The 21,472-nt window shown below is 42.1% G+C and overlaps 1 protein-coding gene across 1 annotated transcript in view; it reads right to left on the bottom strand.

The window, feature by feature from the left end:
- Window positions 1–15,454, bottom strand: part of LOC121709423 (membrane-associated phosphatidylinositol transfer protein 3-like) — a 103,515-nt gene extending 88,061 nt beyond the window's left edge. The window contains exon 1 of the mRNA XM_042092756.1: window positions 15,214–15,454. Within this exon, the coding sequence (XP_041948690.1) occupies window positions 15,214–15,235 (22 nt within the window). The 5' untranslated portion in view covers window positions 15,236–15,454. The remainder of the gene's footprint in view (window positions 1–15,213) is intronic.
- Window positions 15,455–21,472: the final 6,018 nt, after the last annotated feature.

The following is a 21,472-nucleotide window of genomic DNA, read 5'->3' as shown; positions in this document are numbered from 1 at the left end:
CACACACAGCCACACACTCACACACACGCACACACACAGGCACGCACACACACATAAACACGCACACACACACACATAAATACACAACCACAGACACACACACGCACGCACACACACTTACACGCACACCACACACATAAACACACAACCACACGCACACATAAACACACCCACACATATGCACGCACGCAGGCACACACACACACACACACACACACACACACACACACAGGAATGCACACACACACAAAGGCGCACAAAAGAACATAAACACACACACACATATAAACACACACCCCATCACCCACACGCACACACTCAGAAGTGAACACAGACACTCAGAGAAGCACACATATACACAAAATATTTCACTGCAATATACACAAAAGCAAACACACACATGCACACACTCATTTACATACACAAAAGTTGCAAGAATAGGGGATGGAGTAGGAGATGGAGACATATTGACAAGCGTGATTTATTTTTTGTGGAGAGAATGTGCAGGACTGAGCGGCAGTCTGCGGTACACGTAGTATTATTGTTGTTGTTGATGTTGCTGTTATTGTTATTATATCACTAAGAGCTGTGTGACGTGATGTGGCCGTAAAGTGAAAGGCAGGGTTTTGCTCTCTCTATGAGGCCTGTTTCACACCGGGCGCGTGGCGTGAGCATGTCAGTTGCGTGGCGTGAGCATGTCAGTTGCGTGGCGTGTCCGTTTTTATTTCGGTTCCCATGTTAACAGGTTAGAGCTTGCACACTGCCTGCGTGACATGCACATGCAAGCGTGTTGGAAGCGTTTCCATTCAAAACAGTGAAGAAAAAAAATTAAGAGACGTTTTTAATTGGCAGAGAGGCCGCTGCAGCGCCGCGTCAGACACGTTTCTGGTAAGCAGACATAGAAAATGCCAGGCAGCCACCACACAACTGACACGCAACAGACACACAATGTTCACGCCACGCACCCGGTGTGAAACAGGCCTAAGAGTGCTCCAGTGCAGCTGAAGCTGAGGTCCGGATGGGGAAAATAGGTTGGCACAGAAGGACAGAGTTGTATAAAACATGACTTTGCCTGAACCTTTGTCACAAAAGGCATTCCCTGCAGGAGCACCTCTTTGAAGATGAGCATTACTAAATTAAATGGAGATACGTCTGTGTGTGACAGTGTATGTGTGTATGTATGTGCCTGGGTGATATGAGTGTGTGTGTGTGTGTGTGTGTGTCTGTCAACAAGTACCAGGTGTATAGATGAATGTATTTGAAAGAAATATGTGTGTATGTATGATATTGTGTGTTTTTAGTGTGTATTTGAGAGAGAGAGAATAAAAAAAGGAGAGAGAGAGAGAAAGAGACAGACAGCGTGCGTGTTGAAAATCTTCACTGAATGAGAGTTCCATATTGCCATCCACCAACCAGATTTAGCTGAGCCACCGATAAGCAGTAGAGCCTTCTGCCCACAAACGCATTGTCCTCACCCCCCTACCCACCCCCTCTTGTAGATGTGGCACATTTTCTTCCCTTCCTATCTTCAAAAGGGCGCCAACAATCAGTTCTCCTCTGGTGGAGCATTAGCGAGGAAGATGAGAGACAGATTTGCTTTAACAGCCAAAGCCTTGCCTGTTCCCTCTCCTCACAAAGCCCAAACACAAACCCCACAGAAGCCGCCAAGGGTTTTGGGAACAGATAGAAAAAAAAACATTCTCATAGGGGCAAGAATAGTCATACAAACGCTGATGGAAATATGAGGGATTTTATTTTCTGCTTGCTGGATACACTGCCAAAGTGTGGTGTGCTGTTGACTTAAGCCTTGTTAGTGGCTTCTTGGAGTGCCGAAATGCCACAGGGTTATGGGACTGAGTCACGCTCAACACAAACAAATGGGAGTTATCGCCTCAACAAAGAACAGAAGGGGGAAATAGATATCAGGGCCTACAGTACAGTGTGTAGGAGTTGAGCTTGACTTCACCATGGGGAGTCACAAGAGATCTGATTTCACAATGTCTCTGGAGGAGTTACAGAAGGTAAGAAAAGCATAGGCTACAGTTTAAACTAGCCTATGTAAAACTTCCGACAATTTCGATATTTTACAACATATCTTGAATGAATGGCCGTCACAAATTGCCGTTAGCTGTAGCGCAGCCTTTCTAATGAGGAGACACCATAGTGAGACACAGCATTCAAAAAATCATCCATAGAAAAGTATGGGGTTAGTTTGTAACGTTGTCTACACATATCCCGCCCCTTCCGCGGTAAAAAGTAGAAATGTGAAAGCATGGTGTGTTGTGAATACATTGTGCCAATCATGTGTTGTGATCTCGCCGCTGGAGCAAGGTTGGTGTCGTGAAGCCTTGCGCACACGCATTTCTGCCAAAACAGATGCCCGATAAATGGGGCACTCAGATGATGCTGGAAAGAATTTTTCGCACCGCGTTAATTAAGATAATTAAAATCAAAACGTAATTGTTATCATCAAGAATTGTATCGTGGTTTACTGTTACACCGGTAACCGTTACATCCCTAGCTCTTAGATATCCATAACGGTGGTGTTGTCCACACAATCTATTATTCATTCATCTCCTTTTCAAACAAATGAGATATATCCACAGTAAAAGACACAATAGTCCTTAAACATTGGGGTACTATTTATTTTTAAACAACTGATAAAAAAATCTAAACCTAAAAATAACACCTTTACATAAGGTTTAATAGTGCCTTTAAATACACACAGCGCAGAGTAGACACACAACTCTTCCACTGTCTTCAATTTTCTCAGGGTTAAAAGCTTAGCCTAAACTAGTATCTTAATAACTTCTCAAGAATCTCTGGACATTCTCAGGTGGGGAGAGGAATCTTGTCGGAAGGCAATAAAGCTCGATGGTCTCGATCGACTGCATCACTGCAGGGGATTCTCCATAGGGCCTTCCCATCTTCCTTCACTCCTTGATTCACTGTGAAGGGTCATTTTCTGTGTAATAAACTAGATCAATAATGGTGCGGCTCACCAGGAAGCTGCCACAGGGACTTCAATACGTGTGCTGCTTGGAAGCGAATGGCACCAATATTATCCAGTCTGACCCATTGCCATTTTAGGATGTCAATGTTTTGGTCAATAAGCTTCGTCCATCCAGATTTATTTCAAAGTATTTAGAAGTATTTAGAAGTTTCACCCCAAATGCCCATTGTTATGAACAAGGACAAAAAGGCCCCATACCAAAGCTAAGCTCATTATCTAGGGCTTTGAAATTCTTTGCTAAAACCTCTCCACATTCATAACGTAGACTTTTATGTTCTTTTTGGTTGGTGGTGGGTAAGTCCAAAACAAATGTACAAATCCAAATGTCAGTTTCTCATCCTAATGTGTGGTGATACAGATGCGAGGCAGCAATCCATCTGAGCCACTGAGGACCTCAAAGCCAAACAGGCGACAGCAACATCCGAGCAGGCTGAGGAGAAGATGAAAGTCAGGCTGTCTGAGGCGGAAATGTCAGAGCTAAATCACAAGGGCTTGTCTGTGTGCTGCTCCACATTTTGTAAAATGTAAGTGTACATTTTTGATCTCCCTCTCCCTGTCCTTCATTCACACAGTCTGGGCCTGGGTTTCAAATCACAGGGAGCAAAACTGATTGAAATGCAGCACCTAAAAGTGCTCTGGAATACTGGGTTGGAAGAAACAATCCCCTGTGCAATGCAAAACAGGGAAACCTGTCATCAGTTCAGTCAAAGGCATGCGTAAGCGAATTAATGGAAGACCAAGGCGTCAGTGAGGGGAGAGCCATTTCCTATATAGATCTTTAATTAATGAATGCACACCTGCCGCCGCCCCCTCTCTGACTTCCAGTCCTCAAGCCTGGCTCTTATTAGAAAGCCTCAGAGGATTACACAAGCGAGTCTCTCTCCGCGCAGCTTACCCCGCCTCAAACCCAAATGGCACGTAATTGAAGTTATCCCTGGTTCCCAAAGATAAATACACCCAGACCGTCTGAAAAAAGGGGAAAAATAGAAGAACAACATCAAGAGGAGATTTTAATGAGCTTGGGATTTCACAGCAAACAGGCCTCCATTTGTTTCCATTTCATGAGAGAGAAAAATGTGACAACTTAAGTTAGCCGTGAGGCCTCTGTGAACGTCTCCAGACTATCTTCGTATTACACCACAGCTGTCTGGGAAAAATATGACCACAGGACACAAAGGAACAGATGCTGCAACATATTATGAACAGTGTGGAATGTACAAACTGTTCCTAGAACAGTTTATACATTCCTGTTCCAATGCACATTCCTAGAACTGCATTCTAGAAGGATCATAGGAAAGGTTCATGAGTTTCGGGGGGGGGGGGGGGGGGGGGTGTTTTGCAGTGAGTTTTTCTGCCATGTTTCACTAGATGTTTGCTTCCCTTTCTGTCGGTCAGTGGTTCCATGTTTCCATTTCATTGTGCTTCCATTTGTGATTCCTATCAGTTGCAAGCACCAGTTAGAGGGCGATGACATGCGTTGATTGCACAAAAAGCATGATCAGGTTTCAGTACATTCAACATAAAATGAGACACTGTGCACACTGCGTGTGCTTTCTGCAGACTGTCCAAGTCTCTTTCCACCGAAGAACAAACTGAATTGCATGAGCTTCAGACCCTCGACTGACCAAGACCCTTCTCACACATATGTACTTTGTACATTGATCTACAGAAGTTTGAGCCATGAATTATTTACACAGGAATTTGAAAGGCAATATAACCACTGACCATAACAGAAAATATAAGATTAGGTGAGGTAAGTGTAGGATAAACTGTCAGATCCCAACGTGTGAAGGTCAATGATGTTTTATCTGATGCTCATCTCTTCCACTGGTTCACCACAGGGCTGTGTCCTCTCACCTCTTTTAGTTTTATACAAAAAGTCAACATCCAAGACGACACGTCAATTTTGTTGATATATCCACTGTATTCATAGGCCTATACTAAGGCAATGATTGAAATTTTGCAGATTTGGTGTGGGGTTATGATGTTTGGAAGACATGTTTAGAAAATTGTGTGACAAGCAAAGATTTAGTGTGTAAGCAGTTGAAAAAATATATATTTTTAGGAAAAAACTGGATGCCATCTCCCCTGTTGTCATTAATGGTCAGGCTGTGGAAACTGTGGAGAAATACACATATCTTGGGACTGTGATTGACAACGAACTAACATTTGAGCATCAGGTCGACAATGTGTGTAAGAAAGCTCACCAACGCATGGACTTTTACTGTAAACATTTACTGCAGACATTTTAATGTGGACAGGACTTTTATAAAGATGTTTTACAGTTGTTTTATTGAATCTGTTCTTACTTTTTCTTTTATTTGCTGGTATGGGTCTTTAACTCTGAAGAACAAAAAACCGTCTCCATCGTATAGTTAACAAATGTAGCTACTTTAGTTAACATTCCTTCCCTGCATAAGAACAGAGCACTCAAAAAAGCCTGGTCGATCCTGGATGACCCCAGTCACCCCTTGTTTTCAGAGTTACATTGCTTCCATCTGGCCATAGGTTTGTGTCCACGAGATGTAAGACAAATAGATACAAGAACTCTTTTATACCCACTGTCACCAGCTTTTTAAACACTCTCACTTGAGTGTTTTTACAAGTACTATTTTTATTATGTGCTTATGTTTTTTTAAATGTTTTTTTATATATAGTTTACTTTATGTTTTTATGTTGTATTTTATGTCCATGTTTTAGTGAGCCCTTATGTTGTATTTATGTCTATTTATGAATATGCTCTCTGCTGGCTGCAGAACAAATAGCCCCTTGGGGAAAATAAAGACATCTTGAACCTGGAACCTTAATTTATATACACCCAGCACCAAGGCATGATACAGCACAGATCAAGCTGACAAGTATGCGTCTAATATCCTGAATAACATGTGTCCATTTCACTAAATTTTATGTAAGGGATAATGTATAGAACGCCAGTCATTATTGGGAAAATAAATCCCGACAGGGCGAACCGGAACCGGTCTTGCTTCACCCTGAAGGGACTTATTTTCCCAATAATGACTGGCGTTCTATACATTATCCCGCTTATTATACGGCTACTTGCCAAAACGAAATAAACTCCACGACATGTCTCTCTCTTTACATATATAATATTTCAGAGATGCAGAGGCAGTATGCACAACTGGCCCAATGTGTTTCATGCTGCTGGAGTTCAGATACATCAGTTGTATGAAGTGCTCCTTTCAAACAGCTGTTTCACATGATTGAATACAAACTTATAGACCGATTCAATAGTAACAATATAAGATGGGATAAGCTTAGATCTAGCAATTTTATTTTCTCCCCAGTGCTATTTTTTCCCTTTAAATGGTGATTGATGTGCTGGGAGATTGCCTCAGCCTGCCAGTAAACTCTCCTAATTCCTCTTCACAGCTGGACGATCAGTCTCTCACCGCTCTCACCCCCCACTCAAGAGACAGGTGTGGCGGTGGCGTCGGCCAGACGACATCTGCTCTGGCAGACAGAGCCAGCAGACGCATCACTTGCCCGCCCGCCTGCCCGCTCGCTCAGCCTGTGGGACCGACAATGGCTCGGCCACAATCAAAAGCAAATTAAGCTGCCAGCCCTCCCCCTCCTTTGCTCTACCTCACGGATGTTTTTATTCAACCTCACCGCTGTTACAGGGCTGGACAAGAACCCTGCATATTTTCATATTTATGACGATGCCAAAAAGGTGAAAACCTTCAATACCCACCAATGAATCATGAAATGAACTAATAAATAAACAAACAGGCAGAAAAAAACAGACAGATACCAGCAAGTCTCCAACTAGCTGTATCTCATGTTGATTCTTCTTATATTCTCATATAACGTGTTCAGCAGACTCAGATTTGCACACTGCCTGAAACTTTTTTCCCCATGTGCTTCAGCCTCCACAGTAGAACACTCACCTCTCAAGCCCAAGGTCAAATGTCCAACCCAGAATAAGACTGTCCCTCTGTCTTCTTACAGCCAGGCCAAAGAAATGTGACTTCTAGTAGGCTACAGTGTACTCAGTTGCACCCCCTACCCCCACAGTGAACTTAGTTACAGTGCCCTTGGTAGTACTTGGTTAAAACTGAACTACCAAACTGAGCTGAACTGAAACATCATGATTAATTGGCTAATTAGTTAAAAGTAAGCAAGCAATTATCAGCATTAAAGCACCCACCAAACCCCACACACAAATGCACAGTGTAATCAGGGCTGACATGCACTTACTGACCCCTTGTAAGAGATTTAACCCTTTTCTTCTTTAATTGAATACATGTATCTAAAATAAAACTGTAGACGTATTGTGTCCCTCACAATGCATAAGGCTGAGTGGGGTTTTAAAAAAGCCAAATTCTTTTATGTGCTGCTAAAACCATTCTTCAGTACATAGCCAGAGAACAGCCTTCTAAAATGGGCATGTGAAAGTGCAGCCTCCAAGGTAGTGCTACAACTGAAATGAGCAGCACCCATCCAAAATAACACAATTTTGCCATACCCCTTTCATGCTTGAAGTACTTTATCAAAGCCATGTTTGTGAAGCTGCATTCCCCGCTGACTATGTGCTATTCCACAGCCTGTATGAATCACTACCATTCACCATCAAATCACGCTGAGTTGAGGGGTACGTGCGCACGATCAAGGCTAATCTGTAGAACACCAACACGGCAAGGCTGCATGAATCACAGCGATAATTCATGTTTTTCTAGTGATTTCATTAACATGAGCTTGGAGAATCTAAATTACAAAATTGCCAGCAATAGTAGTGTCTTTAAGAAAATGTGAATGACCATTTGAGTGGTGAGGATACAGAAAAAAGAGTGGATCCAGTTCAACAGGTTAGCTTTTCAGAAAACTGTCACAACGTGCTTCTTTGTAGTGCGCCAAACACCTCTGAATGCTCCAGAATTAGTGTGTTCTAGAATGCTATAGCAGTTGAAGAAATAGAATGTCTGATTTCAGCAGTCAGCATCCTCTTCATTACAAGTCCACATTTTTACTCTGTATGAAATTATCAAGCCTACACATCTCCAACAACATGCGGAGTTGGGTGTGTGAGGCCTTGAAGAATTGCAGGCAGAATCGTGCAATAGGACTGGCGTACTTCTGAAGAGAGGAGGTCAGAAGGAAGAATGAGACAAGAATGAGAGAGGGCTGGAGCGAAGGTCATTGCAATAGAAGAGGGTATGAGTTCATATTTGCTATCTTTCTTATACTGTAGACCCTACATATAATGTTTTAGTCTTCTTTAGTGCTAACACACAGAAGTTATATGATACAAGCTCATACTGAATTTGTCATTTTCAACACGGTGAAATGTATTTCTTGTGTTTATTTTGTAAAATACCTAAAATCTGTCCAGTTTCTTTTGTTATGCAGTTTGCATGGTCAGTGCATACTAAACCTCAAGAAAGCCACATCTCCACAACACATCACATCCCTACTACTGGCACGGGGTGCTGAAGTAACTGAGTATCCTGTAAATAGCATCCATGACCCTCATCAGTCACAACCACCTTTGTGTCACAACCAGTCACAACCACCTTTGTGTTAGCCATTAACAAAGACAACTCCACTGTTCCATTATTGGCATATATACTAACAATGATTTAGGATGATTCCGTAAGACACATACCGGTAGTTCAATTCATAATTTTAAGATGAATAAAAAAAACGGAATTTCAGGCTTTTTTCCCTCTTTATATTCCTCTCAGCTCTTCCTCTACACCAGTGTTTCTCAAACTTTTTCAGACAAAGGACCACTTGACCAATAAAAAAAAATTACGGACCACCTAGCTAAAAAAAAAAAAAAAAAAAAAAACAGTAGACCTACTTAAACAGTATATTACACAATAGGCCTACTCACTGAACCAACTATTGTCTTTGCACCTGCTTATTGTGTCAGAGGATTCATATGATTGAAACTGGCATAGCTTACATAGGCAGTGTTGCAGAACTGTTGGATTTACATACAATTTAGTTCAATATTGCAAACAACTCATCTATATTATATTTTACCACGTCACTTGGGATAGCTTGCGGACCACCAGTGGTCCCTGGACCACACTTTGAGAAACATTGCTCTACACCCATCCCACAGGGCTTGACATTAATGGTTAATTAATGCATAAATTAATTAATTACTACCAAATTGTTACAAGTTGCAACCAGATTTGTTTGGCTTTGCCAACCAAAATCTCATGCCTGGTTACAAAGCTGGCAACCACTTTGATTCCTGTCTCGCTGCCTTTTTGCACTTGTCGTACAACCACAAGGTTTTCACCCAATTCACTCACTCACATTCGTAACAACCTTTCCTTTCAAGCTGAGGTTTCCATAGAAAGACCCACCCACGTCACCCGATGTCCTTCAGTAAATCTTTTAGTGTCTCACTATTTTAAAAGCTCTGATGGATCTCTCCTCCAGGTGCTCTAAACCAAAGTGATGCATGAGGCCTGATAGACACTCAACATGAACACTTACAGCAGTTAGTGAAAGGGTGTCTTGGGCAAAGCTATTTAGATATCCAAAAAAGCACTAAATACTCTGGGTCCCATTAAGGAAGCTCTCACAGACTTGAATGCCATGGCTCTGCAAAATGGATACTAATCATCCCCCTGAGCTTACGACATGCCGAGAACAGATATAATGGAGACAATAAAGACACTATGACACTATGGGCAACATTAAGGCCCTGAGAATTCACTTAGAATATGAACAGTTCAACAGTTCAAAAAAACACCTTAAAAAATAGTTAAGTAAAGAACTGTCAGACAGGGTTTTCCATTTCAGGTCTCACTTCATTGCTGAATCACATTACATCTGCTGACCGATATCTGTCTATCAAGGAGGCGACCTCACAGATGTCCTAAGCTATTAGATGGACAGATGCTTTACATACATCAGATGCCATTGCAGGGAAGCTATATCTCCACTGACGAAAAATGAAACCTGTTCCTGTTGAATGGAAATACATTTTACCCTTGAAATTTGACTCACGTTGAACACCCTGACCATATTAGTCTACCACCATAATTCTCTCTAAAGCAGCAGGTTTGCCCCAGATTCCACCCTAGCACCTCCTTTCAAACTGATAAATCTCCCAAGGGCAAATGAGAGGTCTTTCCTGTGGGATTCATTGGAATATGTTAATATGCACCACACCAATCCAGCACACACAGCTGTACTGGCCTCTGTTTGTGAAAACATCTCTGTATTTGTCTTCTGTGTTGCATTGTCTTGTGTGTTGAGGACATATAGCATTGTTTTCTGATAGGGTGCATGAGAATGGGAATGTATGTCTGTTTTTTAACCTTGTTTACAGAAACACACACATATACAGATACAGACACACACACAGTTTCTCACACAGTAAAGCTATTTGTACAAAACCTACACATCTTGATTGCTTTATCATTTAAGCCATTCACAGCATCAAGTGCATCTGAGGTAAACCACTGCAATCACCATCATCACAGTAAATTCAGCCAGGGTAATGCTACACATCATCAGCTAATTGGTTCATCCTTGTGCATTATGGTGAACCAATCAATTTCACAGCCACGTCTCTTGATAAACACATGTTGTTCACCTACATACAGGAGTTAATGGAGCATCAACACTGCCCAGTAACACCCAGATGTGCTCTATGCTGATCGGTACAGGGGTGCTTGTCTGGTTAATGCAGAAGCAACACATCATTCACCTTGTCTAGCAGCAGTGCCTTAACATAGATATAGCCAAGCTCACAATCCTAAACTTCTGCACTGTCAGGTTGGATTTCTGAACACACCATTGTGAGTCCATAACAATCTCATTTTTATTTATTTATATCAAATGATAAAAGCATCTGCTAAATACCAGTCACTTACCACCACTTATACTTTAATATATCGCAAAAATGGGCGTGACTGAAATTCAGCAACTGCTACCGCTTGTGATTTATATATTTAATTTCATTCACTGAAATTAAAAAATGTCAAGCAACAGAGACATGGGAATTCAAGCGAATCAGGTGTTGGTAACAGGTAAATTTGGTGTTAACATGTGCCATGGATAGTTTTGCTCTAACAATCAACATTCATGGAATCACCATCCGCTGGTAACCTTGTAACCAGTTTAGTTCTCCTTTCTCATTTTGATGAAACAGAAGTGTAAGTGGTGATCAAAAGGATTGTGTGTCTTTTAATGTGTTCACAGAGACAGAAAAAAGAGGTCAATTTTCTATCAGGCAATCACTGCTCATTTTTGAAATTTCATGCTTGCCAGCTCATTCAATAAAATCCATTTTTATCCACTCCTGGTCAATCCATTTTATAACACTCACAGTGTGCATTTGTATTTACTGGTGTCCCCACAATACAAACCCATTTCTAACATATACTAAAATAGAGAATAGTACTGGAATCCAAGTTTGCTACAATTTTATACCTCTGATCAAAATACCAGTCCATACATTTTAAGTCATGGTCCACAGCCATAGCCCATTACGTGCATACTGTATATGTGCTTACCAGTGAGTACCTCACTATATTCATATAGCTCGTCAGTTGTTTGTGCTGACCAGTGTGTCCAAGCCGTATAGGAACTAGATGTACCGCAGAGCGGTACAAAATATGACCGCCGCCCAGTCCAGCACATTTTTTCCACAAAAATAAATCACGCTGAAAGGCCTATATGATTCTAACTGTCTCACTAAATTGCATTATCCACACTCAATTCTCACTGGTATCTGCTAGACAACAAGTACCAAAACATGATTAGTTCATAGATTTCACATGTAAAATTAATTTTATACAACCCCACCCCCCATCTTGCCTGTTCATAATTCTGAGAAATTCTTGAATTGTGTGCATGTGTGCGTGTACACGTTTATGTTTATGTGTGTGGGTGTGTGTGTGTGTGTGTGTGTGTGTGTGTGTGTGCGTGCTTGTGTGTTTGCCTGCGTATGTGTGTTTGTACATGTGCTTGCATGCGTGCATATGTCTACTGTGTGAGTATGTGTCATACGTATGATTACTGTGAATGTATGTGTGTGCGTGTGTATCTGTTTATGCACATGTGTGCACATGGAATGGGTTAACATGACCCCTGGAGGCAAACATACAGAAAAAATTGGTCATCCTAGGCCCTACGGTTCTCAAGATATTCACAGAAAACTGTGTCTGCCCTACCCTCCTTTCGGGGGGTCCAGTACAGCGGGGGGGCTACAGATCAAAACGAAAAACTATGGTTCCATGCTATCCATGTGGGCTTACATGGCCACCAAGTTTCGTGTACCCCGGTCTTTCAGTGTCCCGGGAATCCTTGTTGGTGTATGGTCACTAAATGTACACATAAATTATTTTATTGTAAGGCCCCCCATGAACGAAAGTTCACAAAACTTGGCATGCTTTCGGAGGGTGTCATAATGATCCTACACTTTCAATTTCGTGCAGTTTTGACCATGTCAGCCAGAGATATTGTGATGAAAACACCAAATTGTTTGCTTTTTAATTTTTAACTAGGTGGCGCTATACATGAAATAAGTGGTAATGGGATGTGTTGACATGCCCCCTTAAGACCAACATACAAAAAAAAGGTGGACCTCCTAGGTCCTACAGTTCTCGAGATATTCACAGAAAACTGTCTCCGGCCACCTACAGGCCAGTTGGTGTATAGTAACATAAATTAATTTATTGTGTGGCCCCCCATGAACGGAATTCCACGAAACTTGGCGTGCATTCAGAGGGTGTCATAATGATCCTCGCTGCGCGGCGGTCATAATAAAAGGTGCACTGCAAGCCAGGGTTCAGCACCACGGACAGCTCCTCAATGTCAGGCCCCAGCTCCCACAGGACAGGAGATATGGGCTTGCCACACTATTGCACATTAGTAGTTAGCCAAGCAAATAAAGAAGACAGAAATGCACACATCCCTTGTCTACTAGGTTCATCAAAATCCAAGTCAGAACATAACTAAGCTACAAATGATGACTGACAGGAGACTAGTCACTAGGGAGTTCAGTCATGTCAAGAAAATACATGCCACTATATGTCTGTCATCACTGAATTTCCTTTTCCCTTCCTGTGTTTCTTTCTGATTTAGTACTTTCCCTGTAATAAATAAAACATTGCTCTGTCATGACGGATGGGTCATGCACAGAGGGATGTGTCACTTCAGCTTTTATAACACTACAGTTTTCACCAGACACTACAGACATTACCCACACACCCCACACCCACCTATCGTTCAGATCACTCATCATCAGAGCTACAGCTCCCAGAGGGAGAACAAACACAACGGGACCGAGACAAAGACATTATGACCTCCATCAGAGACCCAGTAACACCGGCGAGAGGAAACACAGCTCCTCTGCAAAGGTAATTAATGTGAATGGCTATGAAACGAGAGAGGCTGCGGAGGGGTTCTCCATAACAAACACACAGGTTAATTGAGAATCATGGGAGGGACATGAGATGATATAAAATGTCACTGTAACATGGCATTCCAGAGAAACCATCATGTTTGGCTCTGATCTCATTAATTGCACTGAATTTGTTTTGGTAGACCCAATCTGTCTTAGATGTAAGCACAAAAAGCATGGAGATCCAAAGACAACATCTGTCTGTCTGGTGTCTTGACCAATCACAGTGCTCTTTGATATGTTAGTGGATTCTGTCTGTACAGTTTCATCTAAGAGGCACAACTGTTTGTTTTCAGTGATAGGAATTCACAAGGCGAACATCAAGAAACTAGGCTACTGCATTCATGTTGAAATTAGTGAAGTTCTCTCTTGTATGCAAGTACCGGTATGCATGAATCATACACTTGAATTTCAGGAAAGTTGTCATAGCACTAGAGATTATGAAATCCTAATTGAAAAGAGATATAACCTCTGAAAAAATCCTCCAACAGTCTTGATGGAATAGCCAACAGCAGGTGCCTCTTCCGGATATGATTGCGAAAATATAATGATAACATTAAAATAATGTCTGAACTGTTCGTTCAGTGATCACTAAAAAAAACGTGAGCTCATATCGGTGCAGACGCACAGGTCTAGTTACCTTCCTTAGAGTAGAGATGACCCTAATCCGTTTCCCCACTTACCTTGTAAACTTGCAGTAGGCTATACAAAATGCCTACAACTGTACACACTGTGTTTCAAACGTCCTGAGACCTGTGCAAGTTGATTCAGAGCAGGTTATAAAGCCAAACGTGCAACTATAACATATCGGAACTCCCCCTATTTCCACCGGTCCCGTATTTCCACCGTCTTGCGTGTATGTGTCACTTAATATCCATTTCTATACAAACCAAGACAGCGGACTCCTAAAGAAACGCAACCACCCACACCATAGGTGTATCTAAATTAGCTATGTACCAAAAATGACATTTTACCGTGACTCGAAGAGCTGTAAATAGTGTTGTAAGGCTGCGTGTACACAACCGCTTGGAGCTCCAGTGGAATTTTAATTTCACGACGAGAATTCTCGGTCTAACCGTCCATGTGCCGTTGAAACGGTGTAAATAGGCGACCCATCAGGCCAGCACTATAACTCCGAGCGTGGTAAACAAAATCGGATGTTTCAGGCACTAAATGCTCCCGTTAAGAACCAAACCAGATTTTGTTCAAATCTACACACCTATGGCTTCTGACAAATGTAAGGTTCATTTAGTAAATGTTATTTTGAAGTGTTAAAAAACATCGTTGTTTTAGAATTTCTGAACAAAAGTGGTGATAATTGGTGCATGAATAGCTTGAGTATAAAACTTCTATAACTCGATCTGACATCTATCGATCTATTTTTTTCTCGTTTGACTTTGCTGGAGACGAGAGTGACATTGCAGGTAAACTGCAAAACCGGTACCAAAGAAGACAATTCATCACTACTACACACATTAACGCGGTGAGAGGGACCACCATGCTAGAAATGTACCGCCGTGGCTCCACATGACGCGCGAGCGAGAAATATGTTTCAGATCATTTACGATATAGCCTAGTCTACAACGTGTACTTTCGTTGCTAACCATTTGCATTAACAGAAGCGGCGACACCTGTGCACTCTGTTCATATTATGTCCTCAAACTGCATTCCAACAGATGTCTTGACATCCACATTCGTAAGTGGGCACTGCTTTTGACACTCAACTATTACCACCAGCAACAGTGTATGAAGACATGCTTATATACAGTACGTCATTTCAATAGTGTAATTTGTTAAAGTCCTTTACCTTGCGCCCTCGTTTTCTCCATCCCTTTATCCTTAAATTTTCAAACCTCTGAGGAACAAGTATGACCTGAAGACACGCGGTTTACTGCTGTCAGCAAGCAGCACACCTTACGAAGTCCAGACAGAGGGTGTGAAAATTAACCTCAGGTCTTTCGCAATGTCTGTCGATCGTGTTCTTTTTTTAAGGTTTCAGTTTGATTCTGTTGAACTCTCTTATCAATCTTCCAACTAAAGCACGTCCAACACTTGTCACAACAGACGATTTGTCCCATCAATTTGCCGCGCACCACCACGGCTGTTCGCGAGCGTAGTTGTCTACCTTCCACAGTGATGCACGTTAGGTGTATCCAATAGGTTCATTCTGTTCAGATGGTATTATTCACTTGGCATTTTCTGGGAACATTTTTCTCGCGCTGTATCGACAAGACAGCGAAGCCACTGAGCAACATTTAAGTTCAGACTTCTAGGCTATTGAAGAGAGACAGATAAATGCCGATACAGTATTTTTAACTGACATACGATATCCTACCAGCTATCTGAATTTTAAAAGGGGACAGATGGTTTTGTTATACATTTGTTTGAACGTACAGATACAATTTAAGCTAATGTTTAATGTTTACATTTTGAGTCTTCAACATGCATAAAACTCTGTAAACCAAAATCAGAGATTAGTCTGGAAACATAGCTCAGGTAAAAAATATTTCTGAAAACGGGAAAGTGGAGACGGGAATTTTGGAGTTAATTAAACTGGTCATCATTATTTTATCCTCCTTTTTTTGGACGTTCCAGAAAAGGGGTGTTGATGCCATGTAGCCTGATGAGCCAGACCCACATTAAAATGTAGGGTCTGGGGACTCACCGTTCGCAGTGCTCAGTCTGAGGGGCGGGGTAATCGGTTGTCTTTCAAATTCCCTCTATGCAATAGCCTGGCTAGCGCCACCACTTCTCAATGAGACGTGGTCTGGGAACCAAACGTTCATTTTCTCGTATTTGAAAAAAATGCCCAGATCCGTTTATTGGGTGCCACGGATGTCTATCAAATGCGTCTGTGCATAGCTCATCATCGTCTTGCTTTCCCACCTGTTCTGTGATTGGTTCCCTATCTCAGGCGAAAATTTGCTCCATGGTCTCCAGGCTGCCTTAGCAGCGTGAATCAAATCGCAAGGCAGCATGGGAACACCCAGGCTATCTACGCAATAGGATAGAGCTACAACTCATGAGTCCCATGCGTTTTCCCACCAGCGGAGCTAGTTGGCTAGTTCAAACTTTTGCCTACATAAAGCAACACCAAAGAGTTTTTGTACCTTAAAATAATGTTTCCAAAATCGTTTCAGTCGTTCATCAACTTGTAATAGGGTGAACAGCACTTCTGCATTCGCTTTGCAGCCCTCTATCGGCTATAACCGCACTATGTAAGTTTGCCAGATCGGGTAGCGGATCTGTAGTTCAATGGAATGAGACATAAGAAACTACAAATTTGACTTGCATCTGATGTCGCAATACATCGTACTTTCATAAATCGTGCAACATATTCTACCTTGTCTGTGGACATTGTTATTTGCAAAGCCGGTGCTGGATAACAAATAGCATGCGTGTGACAGAGGGAAAGTTCTTTGGTGTTGCTTTAAAAAAAGCTTAACTCGTATCACGCTGTTCGTCAACAGCAACATCCACCTTTGTTTTCAAGTAGCAGGGAATTCATGCCGAACCGCTTCAACCGTGCCATCGATCATTATGTTAAGCCTGTCTAACGACTCAATGTGATGTGATTGGCCCTTTCGAAGTTTAATTTTTCCAGCTCGCAAGCCACTGGAGAGTTGCTAGACTAGCCGCTAGGGTGCGTCTAGATTTCTAGGCTAGATGCCATGAGTTCTCTATAGCACAACCCCTACCCTTAAAGCAACACCAAAGAGTTTTTTTGTACCTTAAAATAATGTTTCCAAAATCGTTTCAGTCGTTCATCAACTTGTAACAGGGTGAACGGCACTTCTGCATTCGCTTTGCGGCCCTCTATCGGCTATAACCGCACTATGTAAGTTTGCCAGATCGGATAGCGGATCTGTAGTTCAATGGAATGAGACATAAGAAACTACAAATTTGACTTGCATCTGATGTCGCAATACATCGTACTTTCATAAATCGTGCAACATATTCTACCTTGTCTGTGGACATCGTTATTTGCAAAGCCGGTGCTGGATAAACAAATAGCATGCGTGCGACAGAGGGAAAGTTCTTTGGTGTTGCTTTAACCTAACCATAACCTCAGACTTCTTTTCTGGTTACAGTAACTAGGTCATTGGATTTTACTGTGTCTATTTCTTAATACTTTTTACAAAATCCAAGCAAGAAAAGGTCAAACAAATAAGATTAATGTTTCAGCATGACAGTCTATGGGGTTTGCCATTCTGACTACCGTTTGGGTGGTGAGCGACGCAGACACAGGCCACACACCCCCTAGCGTTATGGCGGTGAAATGCACCGCGATGCAAATCAACCCTGACACAGAACTCCGAAAGGGTCACGACGCTGTAGGGGCGACGGCATGGAGTCGACGCAGAAGCATAAATCAGCCTTGAAGCGGGTTTCACATTACAACAGCAGCGCTGCGCTAGTAAACACATCATTTTCAATGGTTTGCGCACGCAACAACTGGTCTGCCGCTGCGCTGAGCAAAGTGCAGCGCAAGCAGCATTTTGCCGTTCTTGTGCGTGCCGTGATCGAAATTCAACAATGTTGAACTTTAACCGTGGCACGCTGTAAATCATAGGTCTTTTGCGCTGAGCCCGGCGGCAACCACAACAAAATCTTTGGTACATTACCTCAACCAAGAGCAACCTAGCGGCGAGCGAAGCGCATGTTGCGTGTAATGTGAAGTCCTCTTTAATAGTTGCGGGGGCAGAGGTGGACAAACCCCCACAGAGATCCCTTCCATTCCTCCTGCCTGTGCACTTAAAGGGGCTGTAAGTGATGCTAGATGCCATCGTGTTGGTTGGTGTTAAGGTTTAGTTCTTAGCAGATGTTTTTCCTTTGTTTCTCAAGTGTCAGTATTGCAGTTATGAGGAAATCCTTGGAGTTCATACAGTATATGCTGGAATGCAATATTTACATGAAACCATTGCATTGCACTGCACTTTACTGCAATGCAGTAGTGTCGACATGAAACTGCATTGTACTGCATTGCACTTCAGAAAAACTGCATAACTGTATAACTGCAGTTATTTTTTGTTAGGATTTGTCCAAAGATTTGCATTATATACTATATAAACAAACACCAAACAAAACACACCAGAGAGGTAGCTCAGCTCACCATCCCTTCAGTAAACTTTACATTACAACTATGTGCATGTGGGAGCGTTTAGTCCATGTTATAGACAGCCTTTGTTGCCAAGTCTCTTTTTTCTGTGTTCTGCCTGCTACATTGTTATTCTCCGTTTAATGCCACAACTCCTAAAAAAACTCATCTCACGAACACTCATTACAGATTTCTGCAATTTAATTAAGCAAACAGGCTGAGAGGGTGTCTAACCTCAAAGTATAATCAAAGCATGAGTCATTTTTTGCCAATTTTGTCAACATTCACTATTTTTATGTCCAAATAAACCCAGTTCTTTGGTTATTAAAGAGAGCTTGTGTATTATTCTGCTGCATTTGACGTGAATAGGCATAAAGACATACAAGAAGCACACACACATCACAGACAACACTATGCACAATAAATAGATAAACATAATATATAGGTAAAAACTATGAAATCAGTCCAGTTTGCTCCAGAGAAGAGTTAAAAGATATAAATAATAATGAGAAAAACATAAATAAAGTGCCTAACTGCATACATTTATCTGACTATAGGCAGTTCTTTGTTAAGGATGGTCACAGCTGATGGAATGAATGACCGCTTGTAACCATTCTTCCTTGCCATTGGGACTGCAAGTCTCCGTCCTGATGGCAGCAGTTGATGTTGTTTATGTCCACTGATCTTTCCGCCCTGGTTGACTATTTGTGCCAGTGTGTTCTTTTGTTTGACCGAAAGGTGCCCATACCATGACACGATGTTGAACGTCAGCACACTCTCGGTCAGTGATTTGTAGACCATGGTCATTGTGCGCTGGCTGGTGTTGAGGCTCCTGAGTTTCCTCAGAAGGGCCAGGCGCTGTCTCCCTTTTTTGAATATGTAGTCCACCACATGGTTTTGAAATTGTAACTGGTGATCTATTATTGTTCCGAGGTATTTGAATTGAGTGACCGGCTCCACTTCCTGACCCTTCATGCTGATTGGCTTGAAGGTGGGCACAGAGTATTTGTTACCTCCTCTCCTGCTGCTTCCCAGCCACATCTCCTTGGTCTTGGCGATGTTGAGATCCAGGAAGCTGAAGTCAGGGTGTTGATGTACTGCAGGTAGGGAGAGCTGAAGTCCCGAAGGCAGGCAATTAAGGCCATGTCATCTGCATACTTAATGAGGTAGAGGTCACTGCTGTTGCAGTGTATTTCGTTTGTATATATGGAGAAAAGCAAAGGGGATAATACACATCCTTGAGGGACACCTGTGTTCAGGACAAGAGAGTCAGAGAGGCAGTTCTTAATACAGACTCGCTCGAGTCGGTCTCTCAAAAATTCCCTGATGAGGAGGACCAGGCCACCACTGACTTCCAGGTCACAAAGGCGCCCTAGGAGGAGGTGAGGCTGAACGGTGTTGAAGGCTGAGAAGAAATCCATGAAAAGAATGCGAGCATGAGTGTCGGGTTTGTCCAGATGACTGTAGATGCTGTTCAGGAGGGTGAGTGTGGCGTCCTCCACCCCTCTAAAGTGGAAGTGGAAAAAAATAACCATGGACCATGGACTTGACTGTCAGGTAGATAGATGTATTGCATCAATAAGAGTTAAACATTGCGTTCAACAACAGGTCTCAAGACGAGGGATGTCACCCTTCCTGAGCAAAGAAATTAGACAAAAAACACCACCTAGTAAACCTACCATTCCTTTTGGATTAGTGCTAATAATACATGATAGGCACTGCTAGACATTATGAGATACACAGACAACCCCCCTTTGATTTGTTTTAAAATCAATCTTAATTTTAAACTAGATGTACCGCAGAGCGGTACAAAATATGACCGCCGCCCAGTCCAGCACATTTTTTCCACAAAAATAAGTCACGCTTGTCACGCTTCTGTGTGTGTTTATTGAGTGTGTTCCTGCATGTAAGTTAGTTTTTTGGTGTGTGTGTTTTTGTGTGCGTATGTGTGTGTATGTAGGTGTGTTTGTATGTGTGGGTGCATGGGTGTGTATGTCTGTTTATGTGTTTGTGTGTGTGTTGTGTGTGTGCACTGTGCATGTACAGTATGTGTGTGTGCATGTGTAGTGTGTGTTTACGTATCTGTGTGTGTGTGTTATTATGTGTGTGTGCATGTGTGTGTGTCTTTATGTACAGTATGTGTACGTAAATAAAGCAAATCAGGGAACCACCTACTCTTTGCGATAAGTGCCATGGGATCTTTAACAACCATGGTGAGTCAGGACCTCAATTTAACATTCATGCAAAGGAAAACATCTTCTGCACTACAGTGTAGTCTACACTCCAGCAGGAACCTACTCTTCCAAGGAGGTCTTTTATCCAAGTACTAACTAAGCCTGCTTAGCTTCAGTAATTCAGCAAAGTCAGGGTATCTACTGGTCTGGCTGTCAGGGTATCTACTGGTCTATGATTCTAACTGTCTCGCTGAATTGTGCACACTCAATTCTCACTGGTATCTGCTAGACAACAAGTACCAAAACATGATTAGTTCATAGATTTCACATGTATAATATATTTTATACAACCCCACCCCCATCTTGCCTGTTCATAATTCTGAGAAATTCTTGAATTGTGTGCATGTGGGCGTGTACGTGTACGTGTTTATGTTAATGTGTGTGTGTGCTTGTGTGTGTGCCTGTGTGTGTGCCTGTGTGTGTGCATGTGCATGCATGCGTACATATGTCTACTGTGTGTGTACAGTATGTGTCATACGTATGATTACTGTGAATGTATGTGTGTGCGTATGTGTCTGTTTATGCACATGTGTGCATATGGAATGGGTTAACATGGCCCCTGGAGGCAAACATATGCAGACAATTGGTCATCCTAGGCCAGGGGTCTCAAACTCCCGGCCCGCGGGCCAAATCCAGCAAAAATAATAATGTAATCTGGCCCTTGAGGGTATTTTTAATTGTGACAAACAACGATACTGATTAAAACAGACGATAGATCCAAGTACGGTGACAAA

This window comes from Alosa sapidissima, chromosome 5 (genome assembly GCF_018492685.1).
Source record: "Alosa sapidissima isolate fAloSap1 chromosome 5, fAloSap1.pri, whole genome shotgun sequence".
Taxonomy (NCBI): Eukaryota; Metazoa; Chordata; class Actinopteri; order Clupeiformes; family Clupeidae; genus Alosa; species Alosa sapidissima.
Note: the sequence above shows the minus strand (reverse complement) of the source record. Positions and strands in the feature narration are given on the sequence as shown.